The sequence below is a fragment of the Cygnus atratus genome, chromosome 11 (assembly GCF_013377495.2).
Source record: "Cygnus atratus isolate AKBS03 ecotype Queensland, Australia chromosome 11, CAtr_DNAZoo_HiC_assembly, whole genome shotgun sequence".
Lineage (NCBI taxonomy): Eukaryota > Metazoa > Chordata > Aves > Anseriformes > Anatidae > Cygnus > Cygnus atratus.
In genome coordinates, this window is record NC_066372.1 from 3,296,775 (window position 1) to 3,323,815 (window position 27,041).

At 38.6% G+C, this 27,041-nt stretch overlaps 1 protein-coding gene across 1 annotated transcript in view; it reads right to left on the reverse strand.

Moving 5' to 3' along the window:
• The window catches only part of PRTG (protogenin), a 78,471-nt gene that overhangs the window by 44,182 nt on the left and 7,248 nt on the right, over nucleotides 1-27,041 (reverse strand). Inside the window, 2 exon segments of the mRNA XM_035553748.1 lie at nucleotides 242-375; nucleotides 1,371-1,515. Of these exon segments, the coding sequence (XP_035409641.1) occupies nucleotides 242-375; nucleotides 1,371-1,515 (279 nt within the window).

Genomic DNA, 27,041 nt, shown 5'->3' on the forward strand with positions numbered 1-27,041 from the left:
AAAGCTTAATTATATATATTTTTAAAGGATGCTCAAAGTTAAATATACATCAAATCCGTATTTCAGTAATTGTAAAAAAATAAATATATCTTGAACAATATTTTAGCCACGAGATATAAGTAAAATTATTACTTTGGTGAGTGGTTTAGAGGGCAGTTACAGCCCTTCACTGCAAGTAAGTGTTTTTGCTACAGTACTAAGACAACTAAAGTATTGTGGAAAAATCTCACATGTTGAGTACCTGGAATAACACTCAGTGTTGCCTCAGTGCTCTTACGTCTATTGGCTATTGTCGTGGCAACACATCGATAGTTCCCAGCATCCTTCTGTTCAACGCCATAGATCTGAAGAACTCCTGTAGGTAGAGCAGTTATTCTGTCAAAGAAACAAAAAAGAAATGCAGATAAATGTTCCACCAGTGAAAGAAGTATTTGGTTTATAAATAGCCATTACTACACTGACCTGCGAACAGCAGGCTGGAGACTCAAAAAACACTCTCTATACATGACTCACCTCTCTCCATTCCTCAACTACAGGCGGGATTCCCTGATTAACATCAGCATGAGAGCAGAAGAATCTGTTTTAACCAGCAGATTTTTCTCATCCTCAAAAGCAATCATCCCAGCCTTCTTTAGCCAGCTACCAAGTCCATATTATTCAAGTTGGTGGGTTTATTTGGCAGTAATTTCTGCTACCGTAGCATAATAAACAAATTCCAATAAACCCACCTATGCTTTCAACTTTTATGTTTCTCTTTTTACCTTCCTTTGCATGCTAGGTGTCTTAGACATGTTCAACAAAAGTTACATGCTGAGAAGGATGGGAGTAGGTTCAGTGATCGCAATCTGGCCATGGAGAATACCCAGCACAGAACAGGCTATATGCTTCAAGTTAATGAACTCAAAATACAAGTCTCCCTGAGCAGAATTTCCCTAGCATGAAGTGTTTTAACTCAGTTTTCTACATATATAGTTCTTCATAGGCCCTTAAAAAGAAAAAGGAAAGAAAAAAAACACCCACAGGTTCAGCATCAATTCTTCTACGTTGCACCTGTGAAAACAATCCCACTAGTTCAAACTGTCCCCACAGCAGAAGTCCTCCTATTCTGTATCCCACAGCAATTCCCCCAACAATTCACAGGTCAATGGACATTATCTCATTCTATGTTTATTGCATACACAATAGCAACTGACTGGCCTGTGCTCATGACTCTAACCACACAACTATTACTGTCTCATTAGTCGTGGACATACTACACAGATGGAACCTTTTTAATGTAGTCATTGCAAGTATTCAGATTTTATTCTTGTAGTAGGCCCAAAATTATCACAGAGAATAAATGACATTCTAAAACATGCAAGTTTACTTACCTGTCCATGGCTACAGGTAAAGTTGTTCGATTCACTTCCCATGTCACAACGGCAGGAGGGTTTGCTGTTATTTTACAGACAAATCGAGCTACTCCACCTTCCTGAACCTCAGCTGAAAGTGGCTGGACTTCAAATGCAGAAATGGCTAAAAATAAGAGAACATGTAAGTTGAAGGAGTCAAGTGAGGAAAAAACGTTGGCTAAACTAAACTCCAGATCACAGGTCAACTTGAAAAAATACTCCAAAATACTTCAATTTGTCCTCTTTTGTACAGGTAAAGAAAGACTGGTCTAATTACCTTATAAACTTTTCTCAACGCCTGCTTTCATTGGTTGCAGGTATATTAAAAATAATTTTATTTTAACTTAATTTGGTTTAAAAATATACATATATCAACCAAAATTAACATGAATCTCTCAAATAGAATGAGGTGAACAAATTGACTGGCATGCAACTAGAAAGCATACCGGTTATTAAACTACTGCAATTCACATCGATGCAAGAACCTTGGGCCCCACTACACTTCATCAAAAAAAATCTGACTGCAATAGAAAATTTCTGGAACAACACTTGAATCCCAACAGTCATACTTCAGTCGTTTAATAACACTCACGTCAGTAAAAGCATTTGCAGAGTTGGACAAGTTGGTTTGATTGAAAAAAAAAGAAAACAAACCAAAAAACCCTACAACGATCTCAAAATTTTAACCAACACTTTCATCCCAAAAGTCCAAGTGACCACACATTGCTTCCCTATAAAATTTCAAGCACTTACAACTTCAGGAGTTCGCAAAATTGAGCCAGCTGAAATGGCAGATCAATAAATACCTTCCATCTAATAGACACCTAAGAAATTGATCAGAAAATAAAAGCTGAAGGGAAAGGAATACAAAAGCCTCTAATTAATTGCTCTATTTACTGCTGCTCACTACATAATTAACACAAAGAGCATCTATTCAGTGGCAACTCGTTTTGGATAACTCACAACATGAATAATTCCACATGCATTCACATTCCCTGTAATTGCACAGGGAACAATCTCTGCAAAAACTCCATGATATTGATTTGTTTTTAAAATCAGATTTAGAGTAAACTTCTACTCTTGTGTAAATTCTAAAAAAACACAATGTAGTTGACAATATTAGTAAGTTACCCATCTCTTAACTTTCAAGCTTTGTGTTGAAAGAATTCCTCTATTTTATATATTAATTTAATTTGGTTTACATAGTATTAGCTGTAAGGTGTTCTCAATAATGCCCTGCTGTATAGGGTGCATGTCCAGCACTGATGCACACCAAGCATCTTAATGAATGCTCCAGCCCACCACCACTACCCCACAATTTAATACTCCTACACAGCATCAATAAATTAGATTTTGGAGTGTGAAGAAAACATGCCATCACTTGATTGCTTTCCCCTCCATGCACAAACTAACTCCTAGCATAGACTTAACTATGTAAGTTAAAGATTCCTATTACTAGTATAGCTATTTCATACCACAGGTCAGAATAAATCTCTTTTTTTTTTTTTTTTTGCACTGCATTTTGGTAGTTCCATCAGCACTATGGGAATGAACAGTCCTAATGATACCTCCCAAAAAAGCTGGCTAACAAGACTACCAAACCACCCTTTCCTGCAAAATCACCCGAAAGCACTTGCCACCACGTGATGCAAACACCATGGCCATTGGAATCCAGGTCTGGCACCTCAAATGTGATTCAGACTGCCAGGACACATGCAGAGATGCTCTGGTATCTGTGCTTAAGATCAGCTCTGTGCTTGGCTGTGGCTTTTAGCAGCAGGTCTCCCCAGCCCCAGCACAGCCTACAGGCAGTTGCTTACCCACCCTCACCGCAGAGAGAACCAGACTCACTCACCTGCAGAATTTAACCCGGTTCCCTACATTGTGCATTCAGTTATTCCTTTCACTTTTGAGCAGTAAGAGATTCATAAACCTCATGGTTAAGTCCTAATTAACCACTTAATTAAAAAACAAACAAAAAAAGCCACATCATACATAAAAAGTTACAACAGAAGCCTTACAGGTGGATGGGGTGGAGATGGGACAGGGAGAGGTAACATTCAAGCAGTTTTCTCCCTAAGCAGATATCTTCTTTTGGTTGCTAGGAAATCATCAGAAGGAAAAAGAAACATAATAGTTCTTTTCTACAGACCAAAGTTCAATTTCACAGAGCTCAGATTGACTGCAAGGCAAACTGCATGTATACCAGATTGCTCCCACGACTCTTAACTTGTGGGATTTGCTTTCTGCTGAATTTGATGCTGTCCAACTCTACTGTAGCTTTCCACCACAGAAGAGCAAAACAAAAGCATCCACACTCGTCTTACTTCCTCCCTTCCTCATCCATTCTAATCCCTGCCTGCACAGACAACACATATCATCTGGAGAGTCAGAGTACTTCCCTTGTGCTGTTCTGAACAGATTTTCTAACACAAAGTATAGTTCTTTGCATTCATTACCTATTTATTGAAAGCATGATGAAGCAAGCTGAGCAAGTCTGCTTAACTTTCAAAATAAAATCTCTTGGAATGTAATAAAGGTATAATAAGAACACCACAAATCAACATAACAGAAGTCTCAGAGCCAGTGTGCAGTGCAGATGCACCACACAGCCCGTGATGTAAGAAAGGACCGTTCTGACAAGGCAGAAAGGTCTCAGCAAAGCAAAGCTCTTCCAGACTTCTAAAAGTTTTGTCTCTAGAGGAACTATAAAGTCACACCAAAAATTTCCTTATATCACTGAGATTATTTAAAAGAACAGTGTGAGAATACAAATCTAGTATATGGCTTTTATTTATATATATATATATATATATATGTATGTGTGTGTGTGTGTGTGTGCCCTATATAATAAATACTATAATATAATATATATTATATACACATAAACATATATAATGTTTTATTCTAATGCACCCTGTACATTACAGCTAAAGATTAAAGACAGAAGAGAGCTTCTCAAGGATTCCATGAAATTCAAGAAAATTAATAATACAGGAACAAAACAATGTCACAATAGCAAGTAAGAACAGACTCAACTCTGTTATTTAGAAAATACATTAAAAAATTTTAGGCTAATATCTAAAGAACATTTTTCCACCTGAGCAGGACAGAGGTATTGCCTCCGAAATTTAATCTTTAATGACAGCAAAAGTCAGAATTGCAGAGAACTGCACAAAATCTTCAGAAAAACTCATTAACATCACTAAACGTCATTTAAGAAACAAACAAAAAAAAACTTTTGTTCATCTCCCAATCATTCTCAATTTATAAATTGTTTATCAGTTTAGCTCAATACTTGCTCCTTCTGTATCTTGTTTCCTTACGCAAATCTGTGGTTTCTTCTTAACTCTGACTTTATTTGTGCCAGTAAAATCTGTTTTTACAAGTCTATTGCTGTCTCATGAAACCTGACCTCTTTGTAACAGACTTGTTTTCATGGCAAACGCTGATACCAACTCAGAACCCCAAGAACAAGTCATTAAAGCAGTGCTGTTAAGAGGCCAGAGCTCTATAAAATGGATAAGAAACAAAGTCTCAAGAGACTTGGGTTGTTCCTGAAAACAACCCAGCAGAACACAATAAATGTAAGTGCCTTTTTATTTGAGGTTTCCCCCTCTTCTCCAGTCTATTTAATCATTTTGTTCCCAGGTTTATAGCCAAAAAAAAAACACAAAACAAATAATGTTACTCCAAGAAGCTGGTGCTCCCACCTTTTTTTAACTTGCAGGATACCAAATGCTGCACATAGAGGGAGAAAACAATTATTATAAATTTTATTTCATTTTTAAAATTATTGCAATTTATGTAAAGGGAACAGATGTTTGTATAGTTACTTTTGAGTACAAATATTTGTGATGGCATAAACCACCCAGTTCTGCCCAATAAAGTTATCCATACAAAAGGAAATCAGAGTTCAATTCAGGTATGAGTTCCCTCATTTACCACTGAGGCAAATATCCTCAGGCTCAAAGGACAAATGATTACTTGTCAACATACAATGATTAAATATTAGAGAAACACTGCTTCTGTCTACCGTGACATACATGTATTGAAAACTATCCTGCATGCACGGAAGAAAACTGTACTTAAATTCAGGTTTACATGGATTTAACAGTTACGTTACAATAAAGTCAAACTCTTAATGAGGTGCTCACCCCTCTTATCTTGTTGTTGTTGTTGTTGTTAAAATACAGCAGTCCTTTATTATTTTTAACAATAATAGTCATTTCCTTCACTCCTAAGTGAAGGAAATTATGGAATTAAATGAAGGCAGATTGCTCATGCAAACACAAGTCCAGATGACTTTGGATGTTCCCTTACATCCTGCACTTTCGACCTGGGTACTAAAACCAGATGCTGTGGCAGGTCAAGGCTACCTCATGATCTTTATGTCCCTAAGTGATTTTCTGAATGAGCCTTCTTGAAAGGCAAAAGAAATTCCAACAACCTACGTATTTATTACTTTTAAATCTTGCTGATTTTTTCACACATACCAGCTGACACTAGCCCAAGACTGAAATGTAATTGTATAATAGAGGAATTGAAAGAATGGAAGACGAAGCCCCTGAACTGAAACAGCAGCAGAGAATTGGGTTTCACCTAACCAGACTGCAGCAAATATTGTGAAACCCTCCAAACCAAACACTTGCGTGTTTCTCAACAGGTAATGGCCACTCAGACAGATGAGCTACTCAGGTGGAAACAAAAGTGCCTAATGCCATCATGCAATTTCTAGAACTTATGTATTAATAGTATTGAGAATTAAACAATAGCCCTAACCTGCAAATGAAACTTTTTTTTTTTTCCTAATTCTCAGGTGAAGAGGTTTCACTTGAGAAAAATAAGCTTGTATGTTAAGAAAAAGCTATGTCTGTTTCCTGAGCAATGGATTTCAGGACAGCATGTGATAAATATAATGTGTTTTTCTCCTCTTGATCTAATTTTTGTGATGCTCTCTCCCTGAAACAGTTGGTAAAAAATGCAACAAATATATAGTGTATTAGATTTTAGTACTGTAGCCAACTTGCACATATTTGCCTTGAGTGTAGTGTGATTCCTCCATCCTTGCAGGAGTGAGGTTTAAAACTGATTATGAAAGGAGTTTTGCCATTCCTGTTGGCTGGCTATATAGACACATATTTCCAAATGATTTGCCATTCAGGTGGCCACTCTAGTCTGGATCAGGAATAACACTTACATGAACACTGACAGACCCAGATGTGGCAAACCTATACACACGCAGATGTCCTCCCCATTTCTGATGCAGCAGTTTGAGTACACAAAGCTGGAGCTATCACAAAGTGATCTAATGGGTAGGTCTTTGCCAAATTATCCAGGAGATGTCAGTGAAAATTAAATGAAGTAGTTAGGTATATACAGTTAAGTGTGTGTGTGTGCATATAAACTGTTAAGTAGGAACAGTTCAGAGGTGAATTTCACACAAATGGAGCATTGTGGGTAAAGTTATTTATAACTATATGTGAAAAGCATTCTGTATGTGCTACCACAAACACGGTGATTTCTTACATTCACCCTTAAAAGTTTGATCAAGTCTTGTTTGACCTACAACTATAATGCATAAAAATGTAAGATTTCAGGAGAAAACAGAACCTGACCCATGAGGAATGATTAAAAGAGCTTGGACCTCATTAGTCCTGGGAAAGGAAACCGAAGAGAGAAACGGCTGTCTTACAAATATATAAAGGAGATATTAAAGAGGACAGGGAATAATGACTCTCATTAATCATTAAAAACAGAAAAAGAAGAAATAGACTTTAGCTGTAGTGGAGGAAGTTCAGATGAGTTTGATAAAGGGAAGTTTTGATAAAGGGAAAAATATTCATGAGGAGCAGGCAGGCAAGGGAGGCAATACAACAATTACCAAAAGTGGGCTGCTACCCGCCCACCCAGGGGACAGTGGCACTGCTCTTACTGTAACCTCACACTAAATGCCACAGTAAAGATCCTTTCCCAAAGCACTTTTTTTTTTTTTCCAGAAAACTCTGGAATCTAATAGTATGTTTTCCCCAGGCAAAAAGACTATTCAGAGCAGACTAGTATGAAGAGGCTCTTGAAGTTTTCCATCCTTCTACCTCCTCCCACCTTCTCTTTCACTTTTCTTTGCTCTTCAGAGCTTTATCAGTGTAGTACATTTTACATCAATAGGCCATAAAACCTGTGGAGATAAGATAATGAAGCTAGTACATAAACAAAAGGGTATGTAAGAAAGAGTCAGTGTCTGAAGAACCCTTCTGCAGAACCCAAGCGTCAGCCAGAGGTTCCCTAAGGTGTAAGAGACAGCTGAGGTGTGCCACAGGTTCAGCATAACTTGGGTTGCCTACAGTTGGACAACGTTTTGTACATTCTTGCTATTCAACAGCTAATGTATTGGAGCAGCTTTGTTAGCATCCGTCCACATCTACGTTCTTTTCAAGCCAAGCGAGTACAAGTATTTCAGAGAAAAATGTGACAAGATAATCAATAGCTACAGAAGGTAGCCTCTTTGATGCCTCAACAGCTGCTCAATTACATGGGAAAGAGGAGAATAGCCTTACTGACTTTTAGAAACAAACATCAACCTACTTATTTACATTTTAAATAAGTAAGAATTCAAGATTTGAAGTTGTTCAGTCGAAAACACACGTAGTGTCCATAAACTCATCGTGTGCCTCTCCTCAAATACATTAATTAATCACCAGAATGTACTCATACAATAGAGCTCTCAAGATGTTTGTTTTTCCTCGATTACATATTTAGCAACACCTGGAGTACAAAAGGGAGGAGGAATAATGGCCAACCCTGTTCCATCTGTTTGCACATGCTGCACACCCCTGCATACTTGCAGGAGGGAAGAGCAGAAGATCGTACATTATCCTGATCTGAAACACAAGAAAGTCTTGTTTAAAGGTTCAGTCCCTCAGAACAGTATCCACAGATTTGAATATACTTTGCCTAACGTAAGTCATACCACAGTTCCAGTCCGAGAAAGGCAGTATGGCCTTATAAATCCAATTGCCTTATAAATCTAATTGCCTTTCCAAGCATTTCAAACAAGCTTTTCCACATCATTTCACTTCCAAAGATAACATATATTATAAAGGATTATTGAATCAGTTTATAACAACTTTAATATCCATACAGATATATAGTATAACTGGGACAGTCAGAGAAGCCACAGTCTTCAAACCATCCCACTTTACCTTACTGATACCTTGGGAATAGTTTTGCTAGAACAGCTCTTTGCACCCTTTAATCCCAAATTAAACTAATTCCTTTTTAATGTGAAACAAAGAGACTGCTGCTATTAATCCCTGGATTTTAATGACGTACTAACAGCAAACTGTTAGACATGACTTTAAAGCAGTATTCTCTTGAATTGCCTGGAAATGCGCTCGTCCCTGTAAAGAGTACCCTGTAAAGACTTCCTTTTACCTTTGTTTTGTTTTCCACTTTCATACTTCACCTCTAATTTCTCTCTCCTTTATTCTATCAAGCCAGTCACTAAGAACTCACTCTTAAGAAGAAGACAAGTTCGAGAACTAAGATAAACACTTTAGCATGAAAAATATGAACTCGAGACAAAACTGGAATTACGGATAACAAGTCATGTTTCCTCTACTCCAAATTGAAATGAAAAGTAGTCACAGAAGTGCAAATAATGTTCCCTTTTTTAATAAGTTCTGTCTTCATTGTTGAGGAACATGCAGAACAAAAACTCTACAGGCTGCTGTGTATGCTGGAAATATCAGCAAGCAGGATAACATTTAGCCTATCACTACACTATTTGTTAAACAGATTACACTGTGTATTTTCGCAGATATTTCTCAAGTTAAACATATTTCCAGGGTAAAGATAATACACCAATTTTCTCTTCCTAAAATTAAAACAGAAGAAAAGAAAATGGTCCCCTTTGACTTTACTGATATTAAAAAATTCTTACGATTGCAATAGTATGAACACCATAGCAGCAGTTTTGAAGGAGACAGTTCAGAAATGTATTGGAAAAGGAGTCCAGTCTCAAGCAATTACCTTAGAGCATTCGATTAAGTAATAGGGAGGTTAAATGATACAAACTGCTGCATTGATTTGACACTATCAGTAATTGTATGGAACACCTATTAATCTGCTTATCCCAAAGTTTTTTCTTTGAAATTTGACATTTTGAATCTCCTAGCAGGCATTTTAAAGGAGGTGAATTGGAATTACAGCTTGTACAAAATACAACCATATTCTACAGTGATCACAATTATTCTGAGGCTTTGCAAAAGTCTCCAGAGTTGCATTTGGGTTCTTTGGAGCCACTAGCTTAGTGCTACAACTTGAGTTCCTCTTCCCTTCCTACCACTTTTTTTTTTTTTTTTGGTAAGTCAAAGAATGGATCTCATCAAAATGGGATGACAAATTTTGGAGCTACTGGCATAGTGTATTAGCATCCATGCAAGATATGTTGACAAATCCAGAAAGAGTGAATGTTTAAGACTGCTGACAAATATTCCTCCCCATACTGACACCACTTCAATGGGCTTTGAGTCACGGCCTTGTCTTAGAGGTAAGAGACCTTTTATTGTGGAAATACTGTACCTCTAATCAATTCTCTAGGTGATGTATGTATTATTCCAGACCCCTGGAACATATTGCTCCATTAGGATCAGAGGGAGAGCAAAGGGAGTTGTTCCGTTTTTAGTAATCTTTTTAACTTGTTTTTCTTTAAATGAACGTTAAGTATTCCAAATCTTCAACAGAAAATACAAGCATAGGCAATTAAAAAAAAAAAAAAGCCAGATATTGGAAAAACAAGATTAGAAACACCATTTCTACAGTGTGAAAGACATGCAAGCACAGAGAATGAATGAGCCAGGTTTGGTCATGAAATTTGACGTTTTCTATAGACAAAACTGATCCTTCACACCACTTACTCCTCACGTTTCAGCTCCTAGAGTAATATTGGCAGGTTGTAGGCAAGAAGCAAATCTTTCAGATGAATTAGTCTATGAGATCCTTTCAAAATCACATTCTGAGTTTTGAAGAGACCAAAATCTGTCCTACATATAGGGATAATTAGAGACAGCTTTCACTAATAAATACCAAGGAGACCCCTGATGAGGTAATGAGTGAGAATTTGGGCCATCTGCTTTTCTGCTATCATCAATTCATGCTCTGGTCAAATCTTCTTGAAGCCCTTATTCCTAAGCTAATGGGTGAGCTCCACTGCAGAGCTTACTGCAGTTTCACCTCCAACAAACCACCAGTCAATTACATCTAGGAAACAGTCTGCTCCGCTAAAACTTATGGTCACCTTATTGCAAAAATATTTATTTCTAGGCCACAATACACTTAGTTCTACCACCAAAACTAAACAAAGAGAGGGAGGTGCAATAGAGAAAGGAACAGAAAAGGATAGAAACAATGTTATGCTTTAGTTTTTCCTTTCCTCCCTCTTACTCTTGCTAACTTGCTAGCAGGTACTTAAGTAGTGTAATTTTATACACTGATTTCCAAACTAAGATGTAGATCAGTAGGGATTACTCCCCAACCTCTGATAAGAGGGGAAAAAATAAAGAAATAAATGATTGACTTCATATATAAAGAACACGTTTTAAAACACGATGCAAACTGGTTTCTCTGTGCATTAAAACCTTTGCACAGCAATGCCCATGGAAACCCTGTCGCCCTCCACCCAAAAAAAAGGTAACATTTGCAGAGTCACAAACTAGACACTATTTCTCTGGTACTGAGGAATACTATAATCTAAAAGGAATGAAATGGAGAAGCAAAGAGGTCAACAGCCTAAGCACTCTTGAACAAAAGTTCCCTTGGAGATGTCAGCTGCGATCTCATTTGTTTCCCCTAACACTTTCATGTCTCCCTGCTCCTTTCTTTAAAGCTCCTAACTCAGTGGCTGACAAATGATCACTTTAAAAATCTCTGTACAGGAATAACCAACTCTGAATATGTCCACTGAACGTAACTAAGCTCTCCAACCGCTCGGACTGGGGCTGATTCTGTAAAGCTGTTTCTGGCCACACACACAGCAACACAGTTTTAACCATCAGCTTCTCAAAATGAAGCAAATTACGTGAATTTTCACATGTAATATCATCTCTTCCTGACAACTTAGAAGTCAAGTGGACTATTCTGGACCAGGTTTTTAGGGAAATACATTCATGGTTTATTCTTTCTTTCCTACAGTACCCTCAGAAAATAGGAAAGTATGCTGACTTCTCCACATACAGAATGGAAACTGTGTTAAGGGCAAGTCTGCAGATACATCCCACTGCAGAAAGTCAAGAGAAGAGGAGGACCCAAACAGATGCATGCAGAAGACAGTTGACAGGAAAGGAGAAAAAAAACTTGACCAGATAAGGAAAAGAAATTTTTTTAACCCCCTACAAAGAAGTCAGAATCACCTTTTCCTTCTATTTCCTGATGTTTCAAGTTTGTTTGTTTGCTTTTTTCCCCTCATTAAAAACAAACCAAAACTTTCTACCCCTCTGTAAGAGCTCTATAGAAGTGAAGGTCTGGAGATGGCCTCAAAGACAGCATCATCTTTGGCTGCTCCAGAGAAAAAGCAACAGGAAAAAAAAAAAAAAAGATGCATTTGGTTCTGGAACAGCCTCCCTTCGGTGAGGAAGTTTTGAAAATGCAACCTGCTCTTACATGGATGTCTGAAGGCAGAAGCAAACCCTAATGTTGCCATTTATTCTCAGAAGCATTCAGTCCTGTAAATATTTGTTTCCTGGGCACAGAACAGATCATCAAATGGAACACCAGGCTTTCAACATTGAAACATGTGGCTGGCTGTTTAAGTTCTCCTTTTAACAACAAACAGAAAACCTGTGGATTCACAATTATTATAATAAGCATCACAATGGACCAGGAATCTCTAAGATAATTCATTTTCCCAAGAATAGAAGCAATCATTTGAATTCAGGATATATGCGATTTTTTGAAATGTACTATTTCCTTTTGCTGCATAGGTGGCATATATTCACCATAAATTTTGGAAAGCCTTAGCAACAGCAGGAGCTCATAATTAATGTCTGTTGTATATTAAGAAGAACATCAAACCTGCTGAAGAAATTTGGCTCCTCAGAAATGGATAATCATCCTTCAAAAAGCTCTCTTTAAAAGGCAGAAACATGCAGGCAGGAACAGAAAAGTACAATCTGACAGGATGACTATTAGACTGTACTATTTCCTCCTTCTATAGACCATTTGAACAGAGAGAGCTTTTTATTCATGACATATTAACATAACTGTGACAATAAACGGGATCCTAGGCAGCACCAATGTGCTACAGAAAACAACAGGTGGATCCTAACTGACACCCTACTAACTCACGAGCACCTTAGATTCCAGTTCATTATTCTGCCCATCAGGTGCTCTTAGAGCCAGACTGAGATGGTGGTCCAGGAGAACTGCAATACAACAACAAACATCAAGACTCCCAACCTGAAGGAAGGAAGTCTAGGAACAATTCGCACAAGTCTTTCTATTTTACCTTGTCAAAGCAGTTAATGATGTTGCAACAACAGCACTTTCCAGCTCTCGCAACTATATATAAGCTATTCACATGGCTACACATAGTGCATTACCCCACCTCAATCACTTAATAAATGGCAGAAGATACATATGCACTACTGCCCTTCCAAATGAAGCCAGGCATGCAAATCACCACAGGAGTTATAGCACTAGCATTGTTTTCAAAGAAATAAAAGACTGAGGTTTAGAAATAGGTAGTTCTGTATATTCAATAGTTTATTGATAGTACAACTAATACACCCTACTGAATCATGTAAACAAGCATGAGACTTGATCTTTTAACTTCCGAAGGCTTCCCAGCTGGGGTTTTCCCTTCTCAGCTTTATCTATCATCCAGGCAATAGTGTGTGGCCACAGAAGTGCACAATAAATGCTAACGCACTTATCAAGGAATTCCCCTCTGCTTTTCTTCAGACAAGAAATGCAGGAAATAGTACAGAAAAGGCACACAGTAAGCCACATTAACCAGCTTCAAAGCCGTTCAACTTGTGTGGTTGCATACATTCAGGAGAAAGAACATACCACTTTCTCCCTTGCAAGGACTGCTTTCCTTCAGCAGTTTGCCAAGTGATTGCCTTCCAGTATCTGTGCTTAATCCTACAGATGCCTTTCTTTGGAGTTGTTGCCATTCTGTGAAGAATTAGTTCTACTTAATAATCCAACTGTTGCACGGAGAACATCCAGCACAGTTTTGCACTTTACAACATGAAGGATCAGAATACAAGCAGGATTGTGCAACAAAAGACATGCCCCTTCACAACCATCCTCATTTGGCAGCAAAAAAGAAAAAAGAAAACAGATAGAATAATAGAAGTAGAAAATTAGAGATTGACTGCTATGATTCAAAGGTTCCTCAAAGAACAGACCCCAAAAAGATCAACGAAAATGTGATAATTACTCAGTGAAACACAGAGAAGCCAATTTCAGCACTATGCAACAAAAGCCTCTGACACTGCAAGCTCTAAAGCTGCCCTGTTCTGATCAATGAATGCCACTGCAGATGCCACCAGGAGGGTAAGACCCCTATTTATCAGTCACACACCTTTAAAAATAAATAAATGCTATTCCTGGCTAAAATAAAACAAAACTCTAAGTAGAAAGCAATACCCACTCTTCCCCTCACCCTGCCCCGCTCATCAATCATGGGCAGCACTGCAGAGCGCATCCCAGGACAGGAGCGGGGCCCCACACATTCCTCTGCTGCCGCCCACCACTGCGCCTTCCCTCACATCTGGGGGGAGGCAGAGGAAGAGGTTCCATTTCTTACAGTGGCAAACGGACACCATCCACATATGAATGAGTGTAAGCTGATATGGCGGTGCTGCAAGTCTTCAGACTGTCAGAAACGCTACCCCTGAGAAGTACAAGCACTCTGCATTTCTTGCTTATAGTGTTTCAGAAGCAGCGTTCTGGAATAAAACACAAAATTTCACTGCAAAACGCTGGGGAGAGATGTTGAGAATTCAAGCCCTTCAGCCCCCTCTCCAAATGTCAACATTGCTGCATTCCCATGGGGAAAGGAGAGATGCCTACGCTCTCAAGGGCCAAACGCCTTCAGCTCATTCCTGTCACCAAATGCCCCCCTACTGCATTACACAGCCCAGAGACCTCCCCAGTAACAGCCTTTCTGTGAAGCACAGTAACTAACAGCAAAATTCAGAATGTCTTTGAGAGCAGCAGAGGGAAAAACAGAAATAAACTTCACACATCAACAAAAAAGTAACGAAAAGCATTTTCAGTACTGCATGTTTACTGAAAACTATTTAATTCCTCTAGTTAAACGCTTATCTGCAGTATTTCTGGAGGTGGGGAAGGGCAGGACCTTATAACAAATCAGAGGTACGGCTTCCAGATGAAAATCACGTTGCCTTCAATGCCATGGAAATGCCTGTATTTTTCCCTAAGTATATTTATTTCACTCTCTTATCTGTCTGGAAGATAACCTGCAAATTTATTCTGGATTTACCATAAAAGCCCTCATATCAAAAGCAAACAGAATAAACAAAAAAAAATGTCTTTAGATGAAGTCACCTCATAAGGCGACCCCTTATTTTACGCTGCTTGCTGTGGCTGTCAACTGCTGGGGTGGGAGGCAAGAGCTGGATTTCCAGTTTGCCCGGTCCCAGCACAAGCCAACAGCGATGTTCTACTAAGTAGGTAATACCTCTGCTTATTAGATTACTTATATGCTCTAATACACACTGACAAGCCATTTTCCATTCCCATGATTTTCAAAGGCTCATTATTTACCTTCAGCTCAGGGCCATGAGTCAAAGCTACCCAAGGCACCATGGTTGTGTTACCTGGAGCACAGAGAAGCCGGTACCCCCATCCCAAACATCATGCTCCAGACTGAAACAACCAAGCTCTGAGAAAGGGGACTGATCCCGGGGAAATGCAAGTGCAGACATGAAAAGACTATCACCAAGCCCCCATGAAATAATATCTGCAAGTGGCAAAGGAGGCCTACTCAACAGATGTTGTACTTAGCCCAGATTTCTGCCACATCTATAGAGCAGTGTAACAGAGAATAGCTAAGCACGGTTAGATTAGCTCAGAGTTCGTTCATCTCTTGTGCTCTTAAGACAGTTTAAGCCACTCATTTATCTCAACAAATACAAAATTCTCCCATTTCCCTCAAAAAGAGGAAGAGAAAAGAGTAAACAGGAGAAGTCCCACTGTATTTTCTTGTGCATTATGCATTTGTACTTCCATCAGCAGAAGTTTAACACCTTGGCCTGAAGCCAATCAGAAATCCCTCGTAATGCGTTCAGTAAGCCAAATCAAAACAATACATAGTTTATACGAGTGGGGAAAGAAACTTGAAGGTCATATTTCATCTGCTGCAGCTCATCGTGCTCATTCAAACAGATGCAGAAGGTTAACTGGTGGGATCTGCTCTTAAATGCCTGTTATTTCCAGTGGTAGGAGCTAAGCAACAACACTTTCCTCAGTACGTTATGTAGAGGATCAGCAGGAAAAGAAAAGAAAAATCTTAACGCTAAGGAAACCTGGCCCAGCTAAAGGGAAGATGGACAGAAGGGCCTGGCAAAACACTTTCATAGTGCAAATCAAAAGTTAGTTTCTGGGTGCATTAACTACAAAACTGAAAACATGATTCAAATTTCATAAAGCACGAAACACCTTCCTCTGTTTACCAAAGGGGATTCTAAAAACAGCATCAGACAAATTGAGAGGTGGCCCTCTGGTCCATTTGGAGAATGCTGGGTTTGTACAACAAACTTTTGTTTTTCAGGTGAAAATGTGAACTAGATAGAAGATAGTATCTTCTACTATCTTTACAGCTGCCTGAGGTGTCTGTAGGTAAGTAATCTATTAGTTGTATCCCGTACAACTTGTCCTCTTCTCAGTTTTCTCCGTATCTAAAACGGAGGTAACTCACTAATCTTCTTTTACTTGCTTTAGTCTTTTCTGGATTGCTTAACACCATCTATATGAGAGGTATTAGAAGGGTTAGAAATACAATATTCATATATTTTACACATTAAAACTAGGTGCAAGGTTGATAAAAATTTATGTTCTCAACCCTGTTACATCAGCTGATCACAAAAATCTATTTACTTGTTGGCAAAAAATCTGAGTGGGAAGGAACAAATCACAGGAAGGAAGAGGAAAAAAAAGCCCTATCACACTGATGGAATTGAAATGATCTGTCCCTCTTCATGAGCATCACACTGTGCTGATAAACTAAATCTCTCTTTGATTGAAGACCGAATTAAAACGGAGCAAAGCAGGAACTCTTCTGACCCAAAAGTAATCCACTCAATCATATAATGCATCCCTTTCCTTTTAGCAAAATGAATAGCCCTCCACAGAACCTTTTTCTTCCTTGACAAGTCCTTGACAGAAGAATGTGAATCTGGACAGTTAAATGAATCAATCACCAGCTGCTAGTCTAGGGCCAAGATGGTGAGCCGAGGGGCCTGCCAGAGTTCACTGACCACTGGTCAAAGCAGGACAAAGGCTTTGCCTCTATGAATAGCCCGCTTCTGGGATCCAAAGGTCACTTAGCTGCCTTGGAAACGGTCCCCTTTGGTTATTTAAAGTTCTCAGGCTATTCTGCCACAGATATTATTGTTTCAGGTGGTCACCATCTTTCCTCTTCACAAGTTTGTGAAAGGCCAGGCAACTATTATCTAGGTAAAAGCAAGAAAATGGCAAACACGGCAACAACTAAATAATAGGGTAAGGAACAATTAAAGTAAGCCAAAACAATGCTTAACATTTCCTCATAATTCCAGCTACTGAACATGCCTGTGAAAAACATCCTTAGAGAAAGAAGGTGAGGCACACAAAGAGCCAGATTCCCAACAGGATCCAGGTGCACCAAAAGTGCAAAGTGCTGATTACTTCACTGCTTTTGAGATTCTTTGCATAAATGTGTTGGGAAGAGGGGGGGGGGAAATAAAAGGGTGGGTTGTTCTCTAGTCATGAAAGTCATGAACACTGTGAGCTACATTTTCAGAAAGGCACCCTATGGCTCCAGATAAGATCTACAGCCTAGCAAGTACATGGTGCTCTAGGCTATAAGCCAGAGCATCACATAAATATTTGAGGGAGAAAAAATTAGAAAGTAATAGACAGACCAGATAGAGGAGGAGGTGCAACCCACAGGTGCTAATTTCTTCGCAGCACTGCAGTTCACAGTCCTTTCTGGCACCGACCTAAAACCACTCACCACAAAAAAAGCTCGTCTCCCATACACCAGGGGAGGAAAACCAACCAAGCAAAGCAAACACACAAAAAAACACTATTTCCCCTCAGAATCAGATCACAGAGAGAATAAAAGTTGCCCTGACAAACACTAGAGAATTATACAGCTCAGTGCTCATACAAGTCCTGTCTACACACAAGCTTAAACTGTAGTCAAAAGTATAAATCAAATGTGGGGTTTGTTAGTTCTGTGTTATAATGGCTTCCTAAGTCAGCTTACTTTGTGATAAACAATACTACCAGCAGGTTTACAAGTCTTGTTACAGACTTCTACCAGATTTTCACTGGTCAGTAAAGCAGGCCAATAACAACCCACTGTTCACCAAAATATTTTAAAATAAAATTAAAGCTATTGTTAAATACACACTTACACACCAGTCCATGTTTTGGTTGGATCAGACAGTTCTGATGAACTTACTTAACTTGTCTCAGAACTGTAACAGGAGGCAGGTACTCTGCCATCACAAGGCTTTTCCTGACACCCTGCCTATGTAAAACTATTGTATTTTCAAGTATATTTATTTCATTTGTTGCTGCATTACATACACATTAGATAAATGAAGCTAACCACTAAGCTTTCCAACTAACGTAGCATTCAGTTTATCTGCCTCTTATACGTGTGTATACACACACAATGAAAATTTGCAAACTCAAGTGCTCAGAATTTGGGAAACTGAAGAAGTTGCTCATGTAAGTCCGTTTGCTCTGTTTATATATGTGCTTTAGCAAACAATCCAACTTTGCACAATCACACTTCCCCCACTATTCATGGCAACAAATGAATAGTGCTCGTGTAATGAGCAACTATTCAATATTTTGTTTTCCCTTCTCTGTGCAGTGTGTGGCCTCATTCCTTATTTATTGCGCTCTACTAAGCCCTGCCGTGAAGACAGAGTTATTAACTTCCCTATGGCCTTTTCTGCAGGGCTCTGAACTACAGTTCTTCACAAATGGAAATGTGTTTACTTTCACAACACCTCAAGATGAGGTTCTATTATTATTTTCATTTTACTGTTGGGTACAAACAGTCGGATGGTGGCCCAAAACATTCACTAACTTTAGGAGTCCAACATATGACAGTGATCCTTCACAGCACCCCATGTGCTGCAACCACAGCTCCCCCCAGCTTGTTGCACCTCCAGGAGACCAAAACTCAGAGCCTCACATCAGGCACGGAGGAAAAAAGCAGCACAAAATGACAGGCTTTCTGTGAACGGTAGGGCCAACCTGGTTGTGTCACATAACACAGAAGCTCCTGGCTGAAGCTGTGATGCAATTTAAACCCTTCGGGGCTCCCCTAACCGTGAGGTTATTCTTTGCCTTCCTGAAGTGCCTGCGAAAAGCCCAGGACTCCTGGGTCCTCACTGCAAGTTGCTCCGACGGTCACACTCCTTTCTGCCATTTCTCTGGAGCCAGTCTTTGGTAGCCCCTTAGTGCTCTCCCAGTCCCACCCTGTACCCATGGTGATCTCCACACAGAGCCAACCCCAGGCCTCCCTCTGCAGGCTTTTCCCCAGTTCTGGTCGCTTCCCACCAACGCGTTTCTCTTCCCTTTCCTGACCTCTAGACACATGAGGCCACTCACACCTCCGCCTCGCCCACTTGCTCTCCCAAACTTCCTCCCCAGGTAATTAGACCATTGTTTTCACTGACTTCAGCTTTCAATGCCAGCTGGTTTCTCCAGGCACTGTTAGATCACACTTCAGCTCCTCAGTAATTCAGAGCAGGAGAAAAAGGCAAGTCAACAGCTGCCTGCGACTGCTTCGAAGGAAGGCCCAGCTTGGCCTTCCCAAACAACATGCTCAGCACAAACAGCACCCTCTGTGTCTCTAGGTGAGTAAGACCGTGCTGAATGCGTGCAAACTCAGGATTTTTCCTCAAAATTTACTGGACAACCAACTTTGGAAACATCTTAATAGCAACTGAAAAAGCTACTCCCAAACCGCTCCCCCAACAAATCCCATGTCTCTGCTCCCTAAGTAGACATTCCCATGCTTTCCTAGCGAAAAAAAAAATACAGAAAAAGCAGTTTTACTTTAGATTTGCCAGTGAATGGGATAAGCAGAAGTCTACTGTATAAAAAGAAATAGTAGTAATAATTATTAAAAAGACATAGATATTTAATAACAAAGAGATGGATATTGACATGACAAATTTCTATTCAAAAGGTTAACATGTCAGAAACTTAGTAACCACAGTCCTGCAATATCACTATATATTATTATTACTATTGTTACTGTAATATTACTGTTTGGTAAGTTTAACAGCAGACAGTGTCACCAGTCTGCTTAGAATAAGACCATCATTTGGTCAAATCAACAGCCCAGGAAAGGTGACTGCTGGTATTTTTAGCAACATTCCTGACTGAAAAGCAACAACAGGTTTCATCTGTACTATGTAAAAATAAAGCTTGGCAGCCAATTCTGTGTCTTGGGATACTTGATGGGAAGGATATTTTTGTCTTCTCAGAAAATGATGTTTTTCCCACTGACATAACTCCAGGCTCTGCTATTCCTTCAGAAATAGTCCTGCTATTGGGACTAAAGCCAAAGGGGAAAAAAAAAAGTTACAGGGCCAACCCCTGCTGACATTTCAAAACTTCCACCTTACCTAGCACAGACATCTTGATGACTCTAAATCAGAACAAAGTTACAAGAAACTGTCTGCAGCTCAGACTTAGTCAGTTGTTTCTTGAGATGGTCTGAGCTATTCTACCAGTTGATAGCTCCAAAAAAGTTAAGACAACCCTTCCCAGATGGTCCCAAATCCCAGCTACTCCTGCTTGCTTATATCCAAGCCAGGTCTAGTACTCGTTGGATCCCAGAGGACACCAGTTCAAATCATCACAGCTAACTACATTAGTTCAATAACTTATCTAGCCCAAAAAAGGTGTTTTTTTCTGCCACGTTACCAATCAGACGAGCACCACAGACTGAACAAGAGACATGGCATTTACTGCATCCTAATCCCTACATTTCCAAAACTTCAGAACTAGTATCAGCCACCTTATGTTTAAAGCATGATTGATTTTTCTCTTTTGGACAGATTAAACTTCTTTATATTCCATTGCAGTTTCTTTTTTAGTAGCTTCATGATTATGTCGTCAGTGGAATTTCATATCCAGTACACACCAAAAATCCCACAGGCTACCACTAATGAAGGGCATTAAAGTAAACGTCAACATTACAAATGCTTTTTTTTAACACAGAACATAGATTTTGAATGCGTTTAATTCTATCAGTAGGATCTACCTCCAATATCACCTCTGGTGCAGAAAGTGTAATATGTCTTTGACTCAGCTCTAAAAGTAAAGAAGCACTGTTTCTAAACCAAAGTGCAATGAAATTCTTCATGAGAAATGCTTATCATATTCTTAAAATGAACTATTCTCAATATAACCTATGACCTTAAAAAAAGCCTAGTATACTACCATGTATCTTATTAATTATACCTATTAGCAAACTAGATATCTTGCCTTTTGTGCAGAGAAACAGTTTCCTGCAGTTAATTTATGATACATAAGGATAGGGTTTTTTAGTGTGTATATTTTTATTATTTATTTTACATAAAGTCATGAAATCACAATCATTCTATGCGGGTGCTATGGGTGAACATATAAAGCACCGTGTGGATTTCAGGGATTCACCATTTGAAAGCTTTTATTCTTCCACAGTGAAGGAAAGTTGTGACCTTTGACATGTGGCTATGGTGCCAAAGAAACTGCTCATAAATGTGTGTCAGTAAAGAAGCAGAAATCAATAAATTCATTTAATCCACTGAACTATTATGTAGTGGGACACAATATATTTTAAAGAGCCAACTGCTCTACTCTTTCTCTCACAAAATGAGCATTTTACCTAACAGATTTTGGGACGTTCAATTTTTGGAAGGTTTTACAATCTGAACCTTGTCTTTAACCCATTAATAAACATTTTAGTCTGATATGTCACAAACTGTTAGCACATTCATTCCTGCTCTGAAAGATCCCTGATACAACTGGATCCAGGTAGCACAACAGGAACACTAGCAGGTGGGCAGATATCCTATTAACAACCTGTACCGTTGCTGGAGATAGCTATCCACAGGAATCAAACACAGGCAGGTGTTAAAAGCACATATTTTTCACACCAGGTGCTCAAGAGCAGAATGAATGAGATATCATTCTGAACACTGAAATTTCGAAAAGACCAAAAGAATCACTGCCCTACAACACATATTATGAAGCTTTTCAACAAAGCATTTGGTCATCTACCATGTTTTATGTGAATCAGCAATAAGCAATATCACGTGAAGATGATGACCATTAAAAACAAGTACTAAATGCCATGTGCTGGGAATGTCACAAACTCCAATCAATATTACCAAAAATTCCATACACTGCAGACTGTATCAATGCTTACCTCTTCTGGTATTTAGCATAGTCAAGAATCCCAAATACTAGAAAACATAATTATTGCTAGAAATAAGGTTCACGGCCTTAAAAGAAAGAGAAAAAAGTTTACTAACTGGAAGGAACAACAAAAATTATGTTTCAAAAATGAAAAACAGAAAAAAAATCCTTATACCATCTCCACTTCTTAAATAAACGAAACATTAATTTTGAGAATATATAGAGTGATGCACCAGACTACAGGCTTAGACGTACCGGTTACATGAGCCACTGTGCACGGAGCACTGAGGATTTGTATTACGTCACATACGCTGTATACAGTTCAGTTGTGATAAAACTGAGCTGCCCTCATGGCACGGACTGGCTGAACTAATAAAAGCAGTATCCAGTTTCAACCTCTACAGAAGATCAATGATAAATCTGCTTGCAAACTGTGGGCCACAGGGCTGTTTGCATAAAGGAGCACTAAAAGGAAGACAAGGAAAAAAAAAAAAAGATTGTCATATGCTCATTTATGCTTTTGGGGGATGGTGAAGGGGAAGGAAGTTTCACCCTTGTAATTTGGGATACACCACATACAAAGTTTCTCTCTCCTCAGGCAAAATGACAGAGTCATGCCAGAACTCCTGGAGAATATTTCCAGTTAACATCAATTTGCCGGATGTCACAGACAAGTTTAATGAACAAAATGATAAATGTCTGTCAATGGCTTCATAAAGTCAATGAATTCTCGTTACAAAAAGCATACATAATGCACAGCTCTGCCTGAGGCACATGTTAGAGTTATTAGAGGTTTACTAGAATCTCGGTGTAGACAATGACATGGTAATTTAACAATTTACACTAGTTAATCTGCTGATAAATTACCCAAACAATTATTAATATGTTCAAGATTGTACTAGCAAGAGAAAGCAAGAAATTATTTAGAACTCTTCTGCACGTTCAAAGACCTTGAGTTTCATTTTAAAGTTTCCTTGAAAACATTACGGCTTATTTGATAACTTCCAGTTGTAACAAAACGTGGAACACAACCCAATACCAGGTAACACTGAGCCCTTTTTATTGTCTATTGTAAAGGCTATCAAAACAGCTTTTTCTTAATCATAATTATTATCTGATTTTGAAATGACAGCCAGACCATGTGAGACAAGATACTACGCTTCTGTCCAATCATTTTTACCTCATCTAAATTTGGGGTCAAAATTGACCTTTAAGTATCTTATGACACTTCCCTCCTCTGCCACAGCTGTGAAAATAAACTCCACTGGAAAACAGTACCTCCTTCCAGTCACCAGACAGGAATAAGGAGGAGGAGGGGATTAGCAGAAGCAGTTTCGCAAGTCCAAAGCAAAAACATAGCATATAAAAAAAAGATACATGTGGCAAAAACTGCCTACGAGACATGAGAATTAGAAAAGGGTGGGAACACTGGAGAGGACACAAATGCAGAGAAAAATCTGAATATTAGAACAATCAACAAACAAATGAAAAGCTTTTGTATTTGATACTTCTCCTGTCCAAGTTATGTTAAGGTGTACAGAAGTGAGTGCATCACAATACAGCTTAAAAAAACCTGACAGGCCAGTCTGTAACAGGCTGATAGATGGCCTTAGTGATGTTGGTGTAAGAAAAGGCAACTGATCATCACTACTTCGCGCGAGAAATTAATACTGCAAAGGTTGAGGAGATACAGAAGAACAGATTCTTTTTCCAATCCTATTCTCTTGTGTGTTTTTTTCTCTTTAACCTGACATGGCTCAAATGGGAGTTATACATATATCTATATAAGTAACTCAAAACCCTCACCTAGAAAATTCAGAAAGATCTTTGGTGTAATGTAAGACTTCAGAAGTAAGCCATAGGTATCTATCAGGATATCTACAGATTAACTGTTATATATGTGGTAAAATTGCACTGATCAATTAAGAATCCAGTGTTTTTTTTTCTATAATTCTATTAATTTATGATACCATAAAGACAGGTGGGTTTTGCACAAAAGAAATTCTGACCTAATGAAATGAGAACAGACAATGTAATCAATCAATATTAACAGGAATCATATCTAAAGATGCTTAAACAAACAACAACAACAAAAAAAGCAATCTGAAGTTAGAGTTGCTGCTGTTCACAAAATCTCCTCCAGTTTCTAACATGCAGACATCAGTGGATCCAAGATACAAATCACAAGCTGCAAAGACTTAGTTTAACTGCCCCCTAGCTATGTATTAAAAGAACACCAGAAGACATGTTTAATACCTGTAATAACTTTTGAGAGCCCCTTACCACTGGTAAATTTGGTGATAATTTCTTTCAAAACTGACTTTCATATTCAAATAACTTCAGAATGGAACTACAATAATTTCCATTACACATACTTCTAAGATAAAGGAAAACATTGCTATTTTCAAATTCAAAATCACAATTTTAGCATGTTCTAAGACGAGTGGACTAGGTAACATCTACTTAAGCACAGGCTTGGCAAAGACATTCCCCATCTGAATACAGATTTGATGAACTGCAGTGTTTTGAGACAAAACCCATCCTACCACCAGGCCCATTATATTGACTGTAGGTAGAAAGTTTTCTTCTGAAGATTTTACAGATGAGAAGGCATATCAAGACCCTCTCCTCCAGTTAGATTTGTGCTTTTCACAACAGATTTTATTCATAATTCACAAACAACAGAAATCTTATTTCTTGCCGTCCAGGAGAATTTCACAGGGGCTTTAATGGTAGTCACCACTTGTCAAAGGCTGGAGACATAATTTGCTCAGTAGTATTCTACTACTGAAAAAAAATGATAAAATAGAAGTCAAAGTGGAACTGTAAGGTCTTGAGAGGCAAAGTGATTATCATTACTTTCTATGCTTTCTATGGAAGTGACTGCTGAGTTTTTTTGTTTTTGTTTTTTTTTACTAATGACTTGACTGAGCAGATGGCTCACCTGTATTTTCTTCTGCAGCAACATCCCTTAAAAATGACCATACCTTAGTGTATCCTGAGGTATCTAAACACAGGGTTTCCACACTTGCAGATGACTAATCATTTTTTGCACTTTTTTTCATAAAAAGAGTACCCTCATCTTTACCACCTGCTCTTCGGATTTTCAATTTTCCAATGTTCTGTTTGGTTGGTTTGGCTTTGTGTGTGGGGTTTTTGTTTGTTTGTTTTCTTTTTCATTGTGTATAGAAGCAATTCCTTCATTTATGTTATACAAGGTCAAATTACATGACCTGGTTGTTTTCTGTACAAGCTCATTAGTTTTCAGATAGTCAAGGACAGGTTTCCAAAAGGAGCGAGGCTGGAACTGAGTGCATCACATGTTCTGTGAGCCTCATCAGCCTCCATGCCCATGACTGCAGGAAACTCCACTTAATGAGGTTCCTACTCATTTTCTATTTCCATAATGAACATTCTTGTCCGTTTTCAATGTTGCTAGAACATCTCTATCAGTGCATCACTCATTCCATTTGTTTCATATTCCAGAAGTCTTTTCTTTCCTCAAAGCATTGTCTATGTGCAGAAACAACGTCTTAAGATCATTTTCAAATAACTTATGGGAATATATGCATATGGGTACATTAGTCAGAAGAAATTAGTTTATATAAGTGTAAACCCAAGAACCAAGGCTACAGAAGACTAAACTCCGCTCCTTGCCAACTTTCTCCCTCCCCAGTACTTAAGGCACTCATTTCTAGCAGCCCTTCCAGAGATGGTGAAGTAGTATCCTGGTACTTTGCAACTTTTGCCTCAAAGTAATGATTAAATTCTAGCAACAGCTTTAGATATAAAACTCGTCAGCATCCCTCTATCTTTTATAACATGTTTCTTTTCAGTATTTCATCTCTCATGTTGCATTCTACTGCTCTGACACGTAGTAAACAAGAAGGTCCTCACTAAATGCTATCACAGTTGCTACAGTGAAATGTCCAAACTAGAAGTGAACATAACTTCCTCAACAACTACTGAAAAATGTACTGATTTTTCTTATCAGCCAAACTTGGGCAATCCCCTGACTATAGCAGAAATGTTAAGAGCTGTTTAGTATAACAGTGGCACAGAAAGACTTGGACACCCTGAAATTTCTACCCTCTAAAACACAAAGATTGTACATTGTCATTTCGGGGGGTTTGATAAGGAGAACAACCTAAGTGAACTTCACAAGCATATGGCAGACGTACGTGCACCTGGGAGTAGGGGGGACTGATATCTAGATGCTATTCCCCTGTGTTACAGATGCACTGATGTGTCAGAAACCTCCTTCCAGAAGCCCAACAGAGACAGGCAATTGAGAAGCAGGGCCTTGAGATGATAATTGTATTATCCAGATGCCACTTAGGTGTTTTTTTTTTTGCCTTCACGAATGTTCACGTTGTTAAAAACAGAACAAAACTTCTCCTCCCTCAAGAAGATAAAATCCTATTTCATTTAAAAAAACAAAACAAAACAAAAAAAAACAAAAACAGAATTACTGTTAAGATTTAGGAAGCATCAAGATAAAAAAAAAAAAGGCAGTAAAGAAAATCTGTCTAGTACTACTTATTTACATTTTCCTCTAAAATATAAGGAAGGCCATCTCCCTCCAAATCTTTACATACAGAAAAAACAACACAGAAGAGAAGGTTACAATTTCATCTCTTAAGTCACAGTTAAATCCTCCACACTCTGTTGGTTTCATACCCATCTCCTTCCTATGTCTGATGCTTATCTCCATCCAGTAGCAATTTTATCCATACAAACAAAAAATGTTTTCAATATAGATGCAGGTCTTTGAATGCTACCCAATGGATTTCTTAGTGCCCAGCACAGACCATCTAGTTTGATTTTTTCTCCTCTAACTCAATTGCCGAGACAATCAACTTAAAAATGCAGATGCTGCTTAAAATGCTGCTGCTTAAAAGCAACGTAGAGGTTGACCCCGGTAACTAATGTTGACCATACAACACACACTTGCTCAACAAAATGGGGAGGTTTGACTTTGTT